This window comes from Ranitomeya variabilis, chromosome 4 (assembly GCF_051348905.1).
Source record: "Ranitomeya variabilis isolate aRanVar5 chromosome 4, aRanVar5.hap1, whole genome shotgun sequence".
Taxonomy (NCBI): domain Eukaryota; kingdom Metazoa; phylum Chordata; class Amphibia; order Anura; family Dendrobatidae; genus Ranitomeya; species Ranitomeya variabilis.
The window spans coordinates 43112913-43132025 of NC_135235.1; the positions used below are offsets into that span (position 1 = coordinate 43112913).

Genomic DNA, 19113 nt, shown 5'->3' on the forward strand with positions numbered 1-19113 from the left:
AGCATCTTTGGGATGTGCAGCCGACAAATCTGCGGCAACTGTGTGATGCCATCATGTCAATATGGACCAAAATCTCTGAGGAATGCTTCCAGCACCTTGTTGAATCTATGCCACGAAGAATTGAGGCAGTTCTGAAGGCAAAAGGGGGTCCAACCCGTTACTAGCATGGTGTACCTAATAAAGTGGCCGGTGAGTGTAGGTACTAATTAGTGATGAGCGAGTGTACTCGTTCCTCGGGTTTTCCAGAGCATGCTAGGGTGATCTCTGAGTATTTGTAACTGCTCGGCGATTTAGTTTTCATCGCCCCAGCTGAATGATTTACAGCTACTAGCCAGGCTGAGTACATGTGGGGGTTGCCTGGTCGCTAGGGAATCCCCACATGCAATCAAGCTGTCTAGTAGCTGTAAATCATTCAGCTACAGCTATGAAAACTAAATCTCCGAGCAGTCAAAAATACTCGGAGATCACCCGAGCGTGCTGGGGAAAAACTGAGCAATGAGTACACTCGCCCATCACTAGTATTAATATGTTGATGTTGAGAATGAATGTTAAGAAGAATTAATTGGGATTTTAGGCCTCTTTCACACATCCATGTCTCCGGTACTTGTGGTGACCGTTTTCACACGTACCGGAGACACTGACACACACAGACCCATTCAAATGTCTGTGCACATGTCAGTGTGTTTCCACAGACCGTGTGTCTGTGTTCCCCACACGTAGACATGTCCATTTTTTACCATCAGCACGGGAGGCAAAACATTCCGCACACGTTCACACAGAGAACACAAATTGATGTCATCCGTGTGACACGCATCGGCACTGGGGAAGAAGCGTTGTTCCCCAGTGGCAGGTGCCGGCGGCAGGTGCTGAAGACGGCTCTCATCGTTCTCTCCTGCTCTGTCAGCGATCAGCACTAGCAGAGCAGAATGATTAAGAATTAGGCTGGATTCACACATAACGTTAAAAAGTCGGTCCGTTTTTCACGGACGATAATCGCATCAATATTCCCTGAACAGTGATCAGTATGTCATCCGTGTGCAATGCGAAGATGCAATTTTCTCTCATCTAAGCATTAGTATGACATGCATATGGCATCTGTATGGCGAGATTTTCTCACCGGCTTTCAAAATGGACATATAATGGATCCCAGTCCAGAAAAGCATGAATAAATAATGTGGAAGCCTATTTATTGGCTCTACAAGTTCCATCCTACAAACAAACAAAAATTGCGCTGTCTGCCACACAATTTTCTTTGCCGGAGAGGGAAAGCCAATGGCCGGGGGCCGATATTTTTAGCCTGGGAAGGGGTTAAAACCCATGGATCTTCCCAGGCTATGAACCTCAGCCCGCAGCTGTGTATTTAGCCTTTACTGGCTATTGTAATAGGGGAACCCCCCAAAAAATGACGTGGGGTCCCAATATAATTTATAGCCAGAAAGGCTACACAGACAGCTGTGGGCTGATATTCATAGCCTAGGAAGGGGCCATGGATATTGACCCCCTTTGTTAAAAATACCAGCACCCAGCTGCCCCAGAAAAGGCGCATCTGTAAGATGCGCCAATTCTAGCACTTAGCCTCTCTCTTCCCGTTGCCCTGTAGCGGTGGCATATGGGGTAATAAGGGGTTAATGTCACCTTGCTATTGTAAGGTTATATTAAGCCTGGTTAATAATGGAGAGTTGTCAATAAGACACTTATCCATTATTAATCAAATAGTATGAAAGGGTTAAAAAAATGCACACACATTAATAAAATCTTTTAATTAAATAATTAAATACACAGGTTTTCCATCTTTATTACACTCTCAATCCAAGCGAAGCCCTCGTTCTCCTGTAAAAAATCCAAAATAAAAAAACAACAATATCCCATACCTGTCCGCTGTACAGTCAAGTCCCACACTGCAATCCATCTCAAGGGGTTAAATAGTTTACAACCGGTAGTGGTGCTAATGACACCTCCCCAACTGTAAACCACTGTGTAATGAATGAAAAGCTGCCTGCGCAGCCTCCCCGCCTGACTGGACATGAACTCTGTAGCGTGGGAAAGTTTCTGAACTTTTTCCCACGCTGCTGAGTTCACCTCAGGTCAGGTGGGGCCCGCTGCATTGCCTCAGTGACTACCCTGAATAAATTTGTTAATTTAACACATACATCTCCAAAATTTAACACACACATAGTACTAACATTATTAGTCAGGGACATATATAAATCTAACTGATATGCAATGTTTTACTGTATGTAAACCATGTTTCATATCCTGTCGGCTTCTGCAATGATTTTACAGAACCCGACAATTGAACGACCAGCTATTCTGCTACCTACAGTGGGGCAAAAAAGTATTTAGTCAGTCAGCAATAGTGCAAGTTCCACCACTTAAAAAGATGAGAGGCGTCTGTAATTTACATCATAGGTAGACCTCAACTATGGGAGACAAACTGAGAAAAAAAAATCCAGAAAATCACATTGTCTGTTTTTTTATCATTTTATTTGTATATTATGGTGGAAAATAAGTATTTGGTCAGAAACAAAATTTCATCTCAATACTTTGTAATATATCCTTTGTTGGCAATGACAGAGGTCAAACGTTTTCTGTAAGTCTTCACAAGGTTGCCACACACTGTTGTTGGTATGTTGGCCCATTCCTCCATGCAGATCTCCTCTAGAGCAGTGATGTTTTTGGCTTTTCGCTTGGCAACACGGACTTTCAACTCCCTCCAAAGGTTTTCTATAGGGTTGAGATCTGGAGACTGGCTAGGCCACTCCAAAACCTTGAAATGCTTCTTACGAAGCCACTCCTTCGTTGCCCTGGCGGTGTGCTTTGGATCATTGTCATGTTGAAAGACCCAGCCACGTTTCATCTTCAATGCCCTTGCTGATGGAAGGAGGTTTGCACTCAAAATCTCACGATACATGGCCCCATTCATTCTTTCATGTACCCGGATCAGTCGTCCTGGCCCCTTTGCAGAGAAACAGCCCCAAAGCATGATGTTTCCACCACCATGCTTTACAGTAGGTATGGTGTTTGATGGATGCAACTCAGTATTCTTTTTCCTCCAAACACGACAAGTTGTGTTTCTACCAAACAGTTCCAGTTTGGTTTCATCAGACCATAGGACATTCTCCCAAAACTCCTCTGGATCATCCAAATGCTCTATAGCAAACTTCAGACGGGCCCGGACATGTACTGGCTTAATCAGTGGGACACGTCTGGCACTGCAGGATCTGAGTCCATGGTGGCGTAGTGTGTTACTTATGGTAGGCCTTGTTACATTGGTCCCAGCTCTCTGCAGTTCATTCACTAGGTCCCCCCGTGTGGTTCTGGGATTTTTGCTCACCGTTCTTGTGATCATTCTGACCCCACGGGGTGGGATTTTGCGTGGAGCCCCAGATCGAGGGAGATTATCAGTGGTCTTGAATGTCTTCCATTTTCTAATTATTGCTCCCACTGTTGATTTCTTCACTCCAAGCTGGTTGGCTATTGCAGATTCAGTCTTCCCAGCCTGGTGCAGGGCTACAATTTTGTTTCTGGTGTCCTTTGACAGCTCTTTGGTCTTCACCATAGTGGAGTTTGGAGTCAGACTGTTTGAGGGTGTGCACAGGTGTCTTTTTATACTGATAACAAGTTTAAACAGGTGCCATTACTACAGGTAATGAGTGGAGGAAAGAGGAGACTCTTAAAGAAGAAGTTACAGGTCTGTGAGAGCCAGAAATCTTGATTGTTTTTTTCTGACCAAATACTTATTTTCCACCAGAATATGCAAATAAAATGATAAAAAAACAGACAATGTGATTTTCTGGATTTTTTTTTCTCAGTTTGTCTCCCATAGTTGAGGTCTACCTATGATGTAAATTACAGACGCCTCTCATCTTTTTAAGTGGTGGAACTTGCACTATTGCTGACTGACTAAATACTTTTTTGCCCCACTGTAACTCTCCATGAAAAAAAAAAAAAAAAAATATATATATATATATATATATATATATATATATATATATATATATATATATATATATATATATATGTGTGTGTGTGTGTCAATGACATATATACACTGATTGACAATCAATTTCACATGCTGTTGTGCAAATGGAATAGACAACAATTGGAAATTATTGACAATTATCAAGACACCCTCAATAAAGGAGTGGTTCTGCAGGTGGGTACCACAGACCACATTTCAGTACCAATGCTTCCTGGCTGATGTTTTGGTCACGGATGGACTCTACAACCCTCACAAGTGGCTCAGGTAGTGCAGCTTATTCAGGATGGCACATCAATGCGAGCTTTCACCAAAAGATTTGCTGTGTCTGTCAGCGCAGTGTCCAGAGGCTGGAGGTGCTACCAGGAGACAGGCCAGTACACCAGGAGACGTGGAGGGGGCCATAGGTGGGCAACAACCCAGTAGCAGGACCACTACCTCAGCCTTTGTGCAAAGAGGAACAGGGGGAGCACTGCCAGAGCCCTGCAAAATGACCTCCAGCAGGCCACAAATGTGCATGTGGTTAGAACCTGACTCCATGATGATGGTCTGGGGGCCCGATGTCCACAGATGGGGGTTGTGCTCACAACCCAACATCATGCAGGATGCTTGGCATTTGCCACAGAACACCAGGATTGGCAAATTCACCACTGGCGCCCTGTGCTCTTCACAGATGAAAGCAGGTTCACACTGAGCACATGTGGCAGACATGACAGAGTCTGGAGATGCCATGGTGAGCGATCTGCTGCCTGCAACATCCTTTAGCATGACCGGTTTGGCAGTGGGTCAGTAATGGTGTTGGGTGGCATTTCTTTGGAGGGCCGCACAGTCCCCCATGTGCTCGCCAGATGTAGCCTGAGTGCCATTAGGTACCGAGATGAGATCCTCAGACCCCTTTTGAGACCATACGCTGGTGTGGTTGGCCCTGGGTTCCGCCTAATGCAGGACAATGCCAGACATGTGGCTGGAGTGTGTCAGCAGTTCCTTCAAAAAGAAGACTTTGAAGCTATAGACTGGCCCGCCCGTTCCCCATACCTGTATCCGGTTGAGCACATCTGGGACATCATGTCTCGCTCCATCCACCGTCACGCTGCACCACAGACTGTCCAGGAGTTGGCAAATGCTTTAGTCCAGGTCTGAGAGGAGATCCCTCAGGAGACCATCCGCCGCCTCATCAGGAGCATGCCCAGTGGATGTAGGGAGGTCATACAAGCACGTGGAGGCCACACACAATACTGAGCATCATTTCCTTGCCATGAGGCATTTCCAATGAAGTTGGATCAGCCTGTAATTTGATTTTCCACTTTGATTTTGAATTTTGAGTATCATTCCAAATCAAGACCTGCATGGGATATTCATTTTGATTTATATTGATAATTGTAATGTTTTATTGTTATGAACACATTCCACTATTCAATGAATAAAAATTTGCAACTGGAAAATTTCATTCAGCGATATCTAGAATGTGGTATTTTAGTGTTCTCTTTATTTTTTTGAGCAGTGTATATTTACGTATACTATGTGTATACATTTATTTTATCTGTTCTATTTTAACCTGTCAGTGTGATTTTACATTACAGCGCCCTGAATTGCTGGCATTTCTAAAGGAAACCGGTGCATACTTCTCGCAAGTCACACTGATGGTCCGTATGGTGTGCAAGTTTTTCTCGGACCCATAAGCTTTCATTAGCGAGTCTCAGCCGATATACGGTGCAAATCGCAGCATGCTGCGATTTCACTCGCACGTATAATATGGCCAAGAAAATAGCGGATGATGGGAGCTGCCCCATAGATTAACATTGGTCCGAGTGCTGTGTGATTTTTTTCTCACATAGCACTCGTCTGTATTCTTCTCTAGTGTGACTCTCGCCTTATATTAAAATCAGAACAATGACAGCAGGTGGGGGCTTTTGGGGGCTTACTCCCATCATCCGACACCTGCTGCCACTAATAACAGTGACAGCAGGAGCGGATGATCGTGGCATTCCTCACCTGCTGCCTGCGATATAACAGAATAAATGAATGGAAAATCCAGCATGCGTTCCCCCTATTTTCTTTAACCAACCAGGCAAAACTCACAGCCCTCAGCTGTCAGCTTAAGCAAGGTTGGTTATCAAGAATAGAGGGGTCCCCATGCTGTTTTTTTAATTATTTAAATAATTTTAAAAAATGGTGTGGGGTCCCCCCCATTTTTGATAAACAATGTTGCTAAGGCTCACAGCTAGGGCTGGATTTCTCTGACTGGTAAGGGGCCATTGATATAGACCCCCAGCTTATAAAAGGTAGCCCTCAGCTGCCCACAAAAGGCCCATCTATTAGATGTGCCAATTCTGGCGCTTCCCACTTGCCCTGTAGCGGTGGCAAGTGGGGTGATAGTTGGTGGGGTTGATGTCACTTTTGTATTGTCAGGTGACATCAAGCCCACGGCTTAGTAAAGGAGAGGTGTCGTCACCTTTGTATTGTCAGGTGACATCAAGCCCACGGCTTAGTAATGGAGAGGTGTCTATAAGACACCTCTCCATTACTAATACTATAGTTATAGTCCTTTAACCCCTTCACCCCGAAGCCTGTTTTCAACTAAGTGACAGGGCCAATTTTTACAATTCTGACCACTGTCAATTTATGAGGTCATAACTCTGAAACGCTTCAACGGATCCTGGTGATTCTGACATTGTTTTCTCGTGACACATTGTACTTTATGATAGTGGTAAAACTTCTTCGATATGACTTGCATTTATTTGTGAAAAAAACTGAAATTTGTCGAAAATTATGAAAATTTAGCAATTTTCAAATTTTTCGTTTTTATGCCCTTAAATTAGAGAGTTATATCACATAATATAGTTAATAAACAACATTTCCCACATGTGTGCTTTACATCAGCACAATTTTGGAAACATAATTTTTTTTTGTTAGGGAGTTATTAGGGTTTAAAGTTGACCAGCGATTTCTCATTTTTGCAACAAAATTTGCAAAACCATTTTTTTTTACGGACCACCTCACACTTGAAGTGACTTTGAAGGGTCTATATGACAGAAAATACCCAAAAGTGACACCATTCTAAAAACTGCACCCCTCAAGGTACTCAAAACCACATTCAAAAATTTTATTAACCCTTCAGGTGCTTCACAGAAATTTTTGGAATGTTTTAAAAAAATTGGGTCTAAGGGGTATCATTTCTCCTTATGGAGAGCGACATACCATCTCTGGCTTGTCAAGGTAAGGAGGCTTATTTGCCGTACAATGCTCCTCTGGGAATTTAAATATGCAAATTGCCTCTTCTGAGAAAAAGAGGACTTAAACTCTACAGCGCCACCTATTGGAAGTAGCGATCCTACAAGTCACAATCAACCCTTTAACGAGTCGTACAATATGACTTAGGATAAAAGCCAAATCAGTATCTCAATTCGCAGACACGGTGTTTCGGGCTGTTGGCCCTCGTCAGTGCGAAGCATGAGAACTGATTTGGCTAGGTGAGAGGCTCTGGACATGGGGTCTAAGGGGTATCGTTTCTACTTATGGAGAGCGACATACCATCTCTGGCTTGTCAAGGTAAGGAGGCTTATTTGCCGTACAATGCTCCTCTGGGAATTTAAATATGCAAATTGCCTCTTCTGAGAAAAAGAGGACTTAAACTCTACAGCGCCACCTATTGGAAGTAGCGATCCTACAAGTCACAATCAACCCTTTAACGAGTCGTACAATATGACTTAGGATAAAAGCCAAATCAGTATCTCAATTCGCAGACACGGTGTTTCGGGCTGTTGGCCCTCGTCAGTGCGAAGCATGAGAACTGATTTGGCTAGGTGAGAGGCTCTGGACGACTCGTTAAAGGGTTGATTGTGACTTGTAGGATCGCTACTTCCAATAGGTGGCGAAAATGATATTTTAGCCCCCACATTTTTATTTTCCCAAGGGTAACAGGAGAAATTGGAACACAAAAGTTGTTGTCCAATTTGTGCTGAGTACGCTGATACCCCGTATATGGGGGGAAACCACTGTTTGGGCGCACGGCAGAGCTCGGAAGGGAAGGAGCACTGTTTTACTTGTTCAAAGCAGAATTGGCTGGAATTGAGATCGGACGCCATGTCGCGTTTGGAGAGCCCCTGATGTGCCTAAACAGTGGAAACCCCCCAATTCTAACTGAAACCCTAACCCCAACCCTAACCCTAACCCTAGCCCTAACCCTAATGGGAAAATGGAAATAAATACATTTTTTTAAATTTTATTATTTTTCCCTAACGGGGTGATGAAGGGGGGTTTGATTTACTTTTATAGCATTTTTTTGGCGGATTTTTATGATTGGCAGCCGTCACACACTAAAAGATGCTTTTTATTGGAAAAAATAGTTTTTGCATCACCACATTTTGAGATCTATAATTTGTCCATATTTTTGCCCACAGAGTCATGTGAGATCTTGTTTTTTGCGGGATGAGTTGATGTTTTTATTGGTACCATTTTCGGGCACATGACATTTTTTGATCGCTTTTTATTCCAATATTTGGGAGGCGGAATGAACAAAAACCGGCAATTCCTGAAATTCTTTTAGGGGGGGCGTTTATAGCGTTCCACGTGTGGTAAAATTGATAAAGCAGCTTTATTCTTCAGGTCAGTACGATTACAGCGATACCTCATTTATATAATTTTTTTATGTTTTGGCGCTTTTTATCACATTAAAAACTATTTTATCGAATAAATAATTATTTTGGCATCGCTTTATTCTGAGAGTTATAACTTTTTTATTTTTCTGCTGATGATGCTGTATGGCGCCTTTTTTTTGCGGGACAAGATGACATTTTCAGCGGTACCATGGTTATTTATATCCGTCTTTTTGATCGCGTGTTATTCCACTTTTTGTTCGCCTGTATGATAATAAAGCGTTTTTTTGCCTTGGTTTTTTTTTTTTTTTTTGCGGTGTTCACTGAAGGGGTTAACTAGTGGGATAGTTTTATAGAGCGGGTCGTTACGGACGCGGCGATACCAAATATGTGTACTTTTATTGTTTTTTTTAATTTACATCAATAAATGGATTTACTGGGAAATGTTTTTTTCCTTTATTTGGGGATTTTTTTTTTATTTTTTTTTATACATTCTATTTTTTTTTGTTTTTACTTTCTACTATTGTCCCAGGGTGGGACATCACTGTATTAGATCAGATCGTTGATCTGACCGTGTGCATATCACTCTGTCAGATCAACGATCTGACAGGGACGTTCAGGAGGCTTTCCGGCGCCTGCTCTCAGCAGCTCTCAGCAGGCGCCGGCTAGACAGGTCATTTTATGACCCGGAAGGAGTCCCGCGGCCATCTTGGATCCGGGGACTCCTTCCGGATCACCGGAGCAACGCGATCTCATCGCGTTCCTCCGGTGGGAGAGCGCAGGGAGCCCCCGTCCCTGCGCGATCCCCCTCTATGCCGCTGTCACTACTGACAGCGGCATCAGAGGGGTTAAATGCCCGCAATCGGCGCTAGCGCCGATCGTGGGCATTGCTGCGGGGTGTCAGCTGTCATATACAGCTGACACCCGCACCCGATCACCGCGGCGCTCAGCGTGAGACCGCGGTGATCGGTGCGCCATACTAGTACTGCTGCTGGCACAAATGCAGTGCCGGCAGCGCAGTACTAGTACGGTGCATGTCGCGAAGGGGTTAATTGAAAAAAGGACACAGATTCCTTTAATATTCTCAATTAAACCATACTTACGGCCTCTCCTAATTCCATTGAAGTCCTCAATCTCCTGTAATAAAAATAAAATAAAAAAACAACAATATACCATACCTGTCCGTTGTTCTGTCCCACGCCGTAATCCATGTCTGGGGGCTAAATAGTTTTCAACCTGGACTGTTTCAAGATGCGACCGTCCCATCTGAGAACCACTCGTGAATGAGCTGCTGCGAGCACAGCATCATTGACCAGCGGTGACATCATCGAGGCTGGGCTGAACTGCGGTGACCTCAAGACCGTGGGAAAATGCCAGTGATGATGTCACCGCTAGTCAATCATGCTGTGAAAAAAAAACACTAATGGCTAAAATATATGACTAAATCTTTTTTAATATGTAATATTATCCTTGGGTCTATCTTAACATAACATACCGTATTTTCCGGCGTACAAGACGACTTTTTAACCCCTGAAAATCTTCTTAAAAGTCGGGGGTCGTCTTGTACGCCGGGAATCGCCTTGTACGCCGGGTGTATATGGTGGGTGGGGGGGGGAGTGATCCTGATGACGACGAGGGGGCGTCTCACAGAAAAGTGAGTATCCCCCATTACCTTATCATAGCGCTGCAGCGTGGGGTCTCTGTGCTGGGAGCGGCGGCGGCTGCTGTGCTGTGCTGTGCTGTGGCGGCTCCTCTTCTGCAGTGTGGGGCCTCTGGTGCTGTGGGGCGGTGGCGGCGGCGGCGTATCTTCATGCAGTCGGGGCTCCTCCGGTATCTCAGCCTGGAAGCCCCGCCGGCAACTCCATCGGTACAATGCGCTGGCCTCCGGGAAAATGGCCGCTGCTTAGATTCAGATCTCGTTGAGATCTGAATCTGAGCATGCGCAGCCCCCAGCGGCCGGGCCACCGCATCGCACCTATTGAGCTGCCTCCGGGAAAATGGCCACTGCTCAGATTCAGATCTCGTCTCCCGAGATCTCGGGACGAGATCTGAATCTGAGCAGCGGCCATTTTCCCGGAGGCCACCTGACCGCATTGTACCCATGGAGTTGCCGGCGGGGCTTCCAGTCTTTGAGATGCCGGAGGAGCCCCGACTGTATGAAGATACGCCGCCGCCACCGCCCCACAGCACCAGAGGCCCCACACTGCAGAAGAGGAGCCGCCACAGCACAGCACAGCACAGCACAGCAGCCGCCGCTCCCAGCACAGAGACCCCACGCTGCAGCGCTATGATAAGGTAATGGGGGATACTCACTTTCCTGTGAGACGCCCCCTCGTCCTCATCAGGATCACTCCCCCCCCCCCCAAAAGGCACATATTCACCGGCCCTATAAGACGACATAGGGTGTATAAGAAGACCCCCGACTTTTAAGAAGATTTTATTTTTTAACTGGTAAAGTTGGGGGGTCGTCTTATACGCCCAGTCGTCTTATACGCCGGAAAATACGGTATATATGTTAGGAGTCGAGTTCCCACCACTGCACAGGGGGAATCTCGAGCCATGTCTGCTGCGGTCTCCCATTCTGCATCAGCCGCAGTGGAGCCTGCTCAGCGGTCCCAGCGTCTCACTAAATCTGGTACTGTGCAAAGGGTTACTGCTGCCTCTCCAGGCTCTGCTATTGTACCCTGCACTGGTCTGCGGCGAGCAGGCTTTTCTGGGACTAAGGCCGGGGTCACACTAGACCGTAATACGGACGAGTGCTATGCGATAAAAAATCGCATAGCACTCGGCACAATGTTAATCTATGGTGCAGCTCCCATCATCCGATATTTTCTCCACCGTATTTCGGATCCGAGGGAACTCGCAGCCTGCTGCGATTGTCAGCGTATCTCGGCCGAGACTCGCCAATGCAAGTCTATGGGTGCGAGAAAAAATCGGATTACACACGGACCATGCGTGTGCATTGCGAGAAATACGGAAGACTTCTCCAGGTGACAGGAAATTGAATCATCCATCATCAGGAAGCTTTGGAATGCTAATTTATGCCCCACGCTGGATTGCAAACCAGGAAGCACGCCTCCACGGAGTGTACTGTGTAGCAGCATGGCCAGACATATAAATGTGGAGATGCTGATTGCTCTGGTCCATGATAGACCAGAGTTATGGGACCAACGCGATGCACATTATGCTGACCGCGCACGAAAAGACGCAGCATGGAGGGCAATCTGTCGCCACATGTTCCCCGATTTTGATCAGCGACCTCAAGAGGTTCAGCAAGAAATTTGTAAGTACCATTCTTTACACAAAAAATGTGCTTTAACATTTTTGGAACGATAAAAATAGGCGTGAACACATCATATGTGGTGTGTTTTGGAGTGATGTAAATGTTCCAAGCTCTTGGTTGAGGCTACAAAAACATTAACAAGACACACCAATATGGTTCCAATATATTAGCTACAGTCCTTTCAGATCTTACCAAGGGAGTTTTAGGTCCCCTTAGGCTCCTGGGCCTGTGTGTGCTTGCAAACCCTGAACCTGTTGTAGTTATGTGATTGTGCAGCATGGTGGCTCACTGGATATGAGTCCTGGGTTAAAATTCCACCAAGGCCAAAAGATGCAGAGTTTGGATGTTCTCTCCGTGTTTGCGTGGGTTTCTTCTGGCCACTCCGCTTTCCTCACACAATCCAAAGACATACTCATAGGGAATTTATATTGTGAGCCACATTGGTGACAGCAATGATAATGTTTGTTCCAAACTGCCGAATATGTTATCGTTATGTAAAAATACAGATTCTTTCTTATTATTTGTTATTCCCCAAACAACTTTTTCTTCTTTGCAGTGAATGATGTCACTAGACGCTGGCGGAGTTGCCGGGATCAATACCGGCGGGAACGTCAAGTTTCGGGGCGGAGTGGTGATGCAGCACCCAAAAAAAGAAAATATCTTTATTTTGATAGGCTGAATTTTCTTGCCCCGGTGATGGAGCTCAGACCGTAAGTGGATGCATGTCCAAAAAACTTAGACACATCTTCTAATCGAATCTGTTTATAATTTTTGCCTCTCAAATAATTTTTGAAATACAGAACAGAGTCCAATCTGACAGAAAGAGAGACTGCATCTGACTCGGAGTTGGTGATTGACCCCATTGGTGAGGATTCCGAAAGGGCTGGACCCTCAGAGCAAGCACAAAGCAGCAACCAACCACAACCAGCAGCAGCGTCTTCTGCCACACAGGAGGCCAATCCAGAGGTTGAGGAAGGAGGCCAGAGCAGCAGTCCAACCTTGGCTCTGGATACATCACCACAGCCTACTACCAGACCAAACCGTGGTCGGCGCAGAAGGGTGGCTTCTAACACTGGCACCAGGAGGCAAGTGGATACAGGGGTGTTGGACTATTTGGCAAGGGCTGCACATGACGATGGGGAGGAAGCGTACTTCCGCAGTCTTGCCCGCTATTTACGCCCCATTCCACGTTCGCTCAGGCTGCGTACCAGAGGTTGTATACAAATTGTTATTGATGCGGCAACACCCCCAAACAACCCCATTCGTTTGTTCAACTACCTAGAACAGTGGCAAATGTCACCTACAAATGTTCTGGCGGTGCAAGACCTTCCAGAGGAACCCAACCAAACAGTTGCAGCACCCTCCTTGCCACGTATAGCTCCACCACACCAGCCTGCCCAAAACACCCACCAACAAACAAACAGGGCAATGAATGAATATCCATCCACTGCCCAATCTGACCACTTGAACAGACACATGTTTGGAGGCTGGTCCCACCATGTGTCTGCTCGACATGGCCAGATTGGGGGTTATGACCAAATGGGTCAATACAGTACACAGGACTTTATGCCCTTCTACCCTCAACATCCAGTTTTACCTCACACTCAGGAACGAAACGTGCAACAACACCCTTCATATATATCTGCCATACCACAGGTTGACAGTCTGGTTGGTCCACCACCTAGGCCAAGTTCAGCACATGCTGGACACCCGCCATCATCATCATCGCCACCCCCAACCTACCAGAACCTGTAAGTTCCGGCCCAAAAGTTTCAGCATGTCATTTAGTTTTGTTAATTTTATTATTGTGCGCCATTGGCCTGTTATTTTTTCATTTTGACTCTGGTTACTAGGCCTAAAATTACATATGATGTGAATATGTTTAGGCCAAATATATATATATGCTTGGAGCATTAAAATTGTTGCCCAAAATATGAGTGTTGTGTATTCTTAGGACTACAAAGGTGATGTTGCAACTTTCTCTTTTTTTTGGAAAGTAAAAGAAGATACATACTACACAATTCAAACATGAACATTAAGCTATTTATTACCTAACAATATAAAGAAAATTTAAATCACAACAGCATTGTCTTGCCAATCAGTCGCTCCCTCTGGTGACACAAAATAATTTGTTAACACATCTCGAACTTTTAGGCCTGAGGGCTGACGACGAGAAGGAAGAACACGTGGAGTAGGCAATACAGTATTAGCATAATCAATTTCATCAGCAGCAGATGATGGGCAATCATGTTTTCTAGTAAAGTTGTGAAGAACAACACATGCTTTGATTACACCATTTACATTGCCTTCACTCAGTTGTATTGCGGACTGAAGGACCCGCCATTTAGCAGTGAGAATGCCAAATGAGCACTCTACCAGACGGCGGGCACGTGAAAGGCGCAAATTAAAAATTCGACGCCGGTAGTCCAGGCCTCTCCGTGGATATGGCCTCATGACGTTCCGGGATAATTGAAACGCCTCATCTGCTACCATCATGTAAGGCACCACATCTAAATTTGCCCCTGGTAAGTTACTTGGGGGTGGGACATCCAAATCATTGTTGCGCAGCCGCCGACCCATTAAGGAAGAACTGAAGACTCTAGAGTCTCCAGTTCTCCCATAGGCCCCAATATCTACAATTATAAACCTGTAGTTGCTGTCGACCAGGGCCAACAGCACTACAGAGAAAAACTGTTTATAATTATAGAATTGTGTCCCTGAGCCCGGCGGCTTACGCACACGGATGTGCTTTCCGTCAAGAGCACCAATACAGTGCGGAAACTGGCAGGTGTCCTGAAATCCTTGGGCAATCCGTAACCAATCGGACATTTTCGGCTCAGGCATCACCTCTTGATGGAGTCTTCGCCATATTTCCGTGCATGTATCCCGCACAATTCCTGAAATTGTAGATTTTCCAAGTAAAAACTCTAAATGCAGTGCCGCATATGATAGTCCAGTGGCAAGGAAGCTAAAAGAAACAAGATAATTTGTTTACCCGACAAAATTCAAACATTCCAGTGTTCTCTGTGGAAAAAATACAATTGTCAAAATAATATGCCAGGATTCCACAAACATTAAGGACATGCGATGGCTTTGATGTTCGATTTGCTCAAATATTCCAAATTTAGCCCAAATTATGTTGTTTTATGGCTGATATGACTAATTTTTAACCCCAGAAAAACTCATAGAAAGTCGGGGGTCGTCTTATATGACGGAAACTACGGGTATGTTGAAGTTTAGGAAACATTTAAGTAGCTATTTTTCACAATGGGCAATACCCTTAAACACAAATCTTTGTTGGGAAACAGAGGATTGATACATACCGTAAAGTAAGGATAAGGCGCTCCTCTGCACAAATTGATTTTCGCATCCTGGTGTCCTTCTTGGTAATCCCTGGTCGCAAAATCTCCAACAAAATATCAAAGGTTTGGATCCGCATCCGACAATAGTTGAAGAACTTGTCTGGATTGGTCCTCAGAGCAGCATACAGACGTTGGAAATGTCCTTTCTTGATCCGTTGCTTCATAAGTGGATGTACCCACATCCGTCTCCGCCTCCTCGGATCAACAATTACTGGGTATGGCTCTCCAAAACGTTGTGAAAGTACCCAGTTGTAAAGCACACGCTCTGTGGTGTTAAAAGTCAGTAGATCCGACATGTTGCTCATCAAGCAGAAGTGCACCAACACAAGCAGGGACTCTGCTGCCTTCATTGGTGGCTGCCACCTGTTTTAGGGCCCTTAAATCATGTTCTGGGTGATGATTTAAATTTCTTCAGGTGCCAAAACCGTTATATGTCCATTTTGCAAGCTTGCGTGAAAATCTCGGCATACGGATGCCATACGGATGTCACACGGATGTCACACGGATCATTTGATGCGAGGAAAACGCATCCTCGCACGGCACACGGATCACTGTTTTTGAAACATTTGTGCGATTCTCGGCCGTGAAAAACGGACCGTTTTTTTATACGTTAAGTGTGTCCCCGGCCTAAGTCCTGCTTTGCACACACTGAGCATGCCCAGGGTAAGATCTCTCAATGGAGATCAAGGGTCACATGCTCAGGTACTGCAGCAGCTTCCATTGGTCCTCCAGGAAGGTCCTGTACCTGATCAAGTTCTGTGGCAGCCTTCCATTGGTCCTTCTTGGAAGGTCCTGAAGTTGCTGCAGCTATAAAAGGTTCTCATGACCGCACGGCCATGCGCTAGTGTCAATTTATGTATGAGCTCAGCGCCAGTGTGGTCGTGTGTGTGTGTGTGTGTGTGTGTGTGTGTGTGTGTGTGTGTGTGTGTGTGTGTGTGTGTGTGTATTCAGGACATGGCTGAAATAAGCCCCTAGAATGCTGGCACCTCCGGCGAGGAGTTTCATGTGTGTGGTCAGGGACCTGGCTGAAATAAGCCCCTAGAATGCTGGCACCTCCGGCGAGGAGTTTTGTGTGTGTATTCAGGGACCTGGCTGAAATAAGCCCCTAGAATGCTGGCACCTCCGGCGAGGAGTTTCATGTGTGTGGTCAGGGACCCGGCTGAAATAAGCCCCTAGAATGCTGGCACCTCCGGCGAGGAGTTTCATGTGAGTGGTTTCAGGGCTGGTGTATAGCCATCAGAATTCCGGCTCCACCGGAGAGGAGCTGTGTGTTTGCATTTGACTGCATGACCACCATCTGCTCTACTAAGTAGCTGTGTTCCCCTGTGAAGCTAACAGGGTACAGCATTTTCTTTACTAACGGACTCTGTGAAGTAACAGAGTTTGGTTATACTACTATATTGTACCGCCATATCTAGCAGCAGGTTCTTTCGTGCACGGTGGATCCCGGGTTGCGAACGCACCAATTACTACTAATAAATATATATTCGGTGCGCTCCGCCAACCCTAACAATATATTATTCCAGTTTTTAAGAAATAGATCATTATGGATAGCCCACATTTTTTTTATCTAACGATTGTTCTTTGCATCTTTTACTTTTTGACTAGAATTTCACAGCAGGCCACCTTTTCTAGCTGATAATATTATGCCTTTCTGTGTACACCTGCTCCCAACTATACTCTTCTAGTACTTCTTTAATCGCCTGTTAATTAGACGTTTACACTTTTCAGAAAACAGCTCCTTCCAACCTGCTGTTTCATGAAAACATGAAGACGATGGGTCATAGCAATCATCGCTGGTGTCATTAATGCACTTGGCATAACAGAAAACAACATAGTAAAGCAATTGCACCAAGAAAATACCTACAGCAATCACCAATGTTCTTATTTATTAGGCATTCTTATCGTTATTGGTAGTAGCGTGAATTATTGAAAGGTTTGTCTCACCTTCTTCCATATGTCTTCCATAGAGGGGCCACCCTCATTGTGAACTCCCAGTATAAGCCAGAGGGGAAAGCTTCTAATGTTCACTGGCTCGAAATAATCTTTTGAGATACTATACATATATTTACATATATACTGCTCAACATTGAAATTCCAATGATAGACATGTTGATGATATGCACATTATTTCAAAACCTCTCGATTTATTAAGTATGGAGTATGAAACCACACACAGATATCACCACACTTTCACTCCTCGGTTGTCATCAATAAAGTTATTAATTGATGTCTATGGAATAGTCTGCTGCTCTGAATGCACTTAGGCAAACCATAAAAATCCTCTGCTGGCAGTTCCCAATGACATGGATGTACTCAATGGAAAACAAGTCTGGAGACGCTGCATGCCATTGTAGCATAGCAGTGTGAGCAACAGGCAACTTACAACTTACAGTGGTCACAGAAAGTATTCAGACCCCTTTAAATTTTTCACTCTTTGTTTCATTGCAGCCATTTAATATATTCAAAAAAGTTCATTTTTTTTCTAATTAATGTACACTCTGCACTCCATCTTGACTGAAAAAAAACAGAAATGTAGTAATTTTTGCAAATTTATTAAAAAAGAAAAACTGAGATATCACATGGTCATAAGTACTCAGCCCCTTTGCTCAGTATTGAGTAGAAGCACCTTTTGAGCTAGTACAGCGATGAGTCTTCTTGGGAATGAATAAACAAGTTTTTCACACCTGGAATTGGGGATCCTCTGCCATTCTTCCTTGCAGATCCTCTCCAGTTCCGTCAGGTTGGATAGTGAACGTTGGTGGACAGACATTTTCAGGTCTCTCCAGAGATCCTCAATTGGGTTTAGGACAGGGCTCTGGTGGGCCAGGCAAGAATGGTCACAGAGTTGTTCTGAAGCCACTCCTTTGTTATTTTAGCTGTGTGCTTAGGGTCATTGTCTTGTTGGAATGTGAACCTCCAGCCAAGTCTGAGGTCCAGAGCACTCTGGAAGAGGTTTTCATCCAGGATATCTCTGTTCTTGGCCGCATTCATGTTTCCTTTAATGACAACCAGTCGTCCCGTCCCTACAGCTGAAAAACACCCCCATAGCATGATGCTGCCACCACCATGTTTCACTGTTGGGATTGTATTGGGCAGGTGATGAGCAATGCCTGGTAGTCCTCCATGTCAGCCTAGAGGAATTTTATCCCATAATTTCCTACAAAAGAGCTGTGATTTATAGGCAGGCAGTGTAGAACAAGCTGTAAAAGTGCATAATGTGTATTGACATTGCTCATTCTGCACGGTCTGCCTGCACATTCACAGCTTGTATGTCACATATAAGCATGTCAGCACGGCAAAGCACAGTGGAGTGGCATATCAAACCCGCACACAGCCTGGGATAAGCCTTCGCCAGGGGGCAAATCTCGCGAGACATCTGCATCTTCAATGGAGCACGATGACCCGCTCCACTGCGCAGGTGCCAGATTCCCAGCCCCGCAGTGTGAATACATCATAACACACAGCGGGGCGGGATCTGGAGCCTCCGCTACACGAAGGTGCTGGTGACGTCACGACAAAGAGAGGAGGCGGCGCCCGGAGGCAAGATGGGGGATGATGGACGGCTGCGAGGCGGTTGAGTCAGGGGGAGAAAACATACCTCCCTAACTCAATAGAGTTATGGTGGGAAATTTATAAAAGTCAATATTTCAGCATTCCTAGGGATAATAAACATAAGAGCCACCTTCATGAAATGCAGCCTTAGTGCTGCTGAAGGTGGCTCATAGGCCCTGGGGAGTGACAGGTTCCCTTTAATTAGCCTAATACATTCTGGCGCCATCAGATGATGTTTGCGGGAAGGTAGTTTATAGATGGCACTGTCAATGTCTGATCCAAATGCTGCAGGCAAAAAGCATGAGGTGAGCTCAAGCCCAGGCAGTGTCTGAGGTAAAT

The 19113-nt window shown here is 45.2% G+C and overlaps 2 protein-coding genes across 3 annotated transcripts in view; both read left to right on the forward strand.

Moving 5' to 3' along the window:
- The window catches only part of MGMT (O-6-methylguanine-DNA methyltransferase), a 484940-nt gene that overhangs the window by 282010 nt on the left and 183817 nt on the right, over positions 1-19113 (forward strand). The window lies entirely within an intron of this gene.
- LOC143768369 (uncharacterized) lies at positions 12443-13727 on the forward strand. The gene is made up of 2 exons (XM_077257053.1): positions 12443-12567; positions 12658-13727. Exons 1-2 carry the CDS (start codon positions 12554-12556, stop codon positions 13610-13612), a joined length of 969 nt encoding a protein of 322 aa, XP_077113168.1. The 5' UTR covers positions 12443-12553; the 3' UTR covers positions 13613-13727.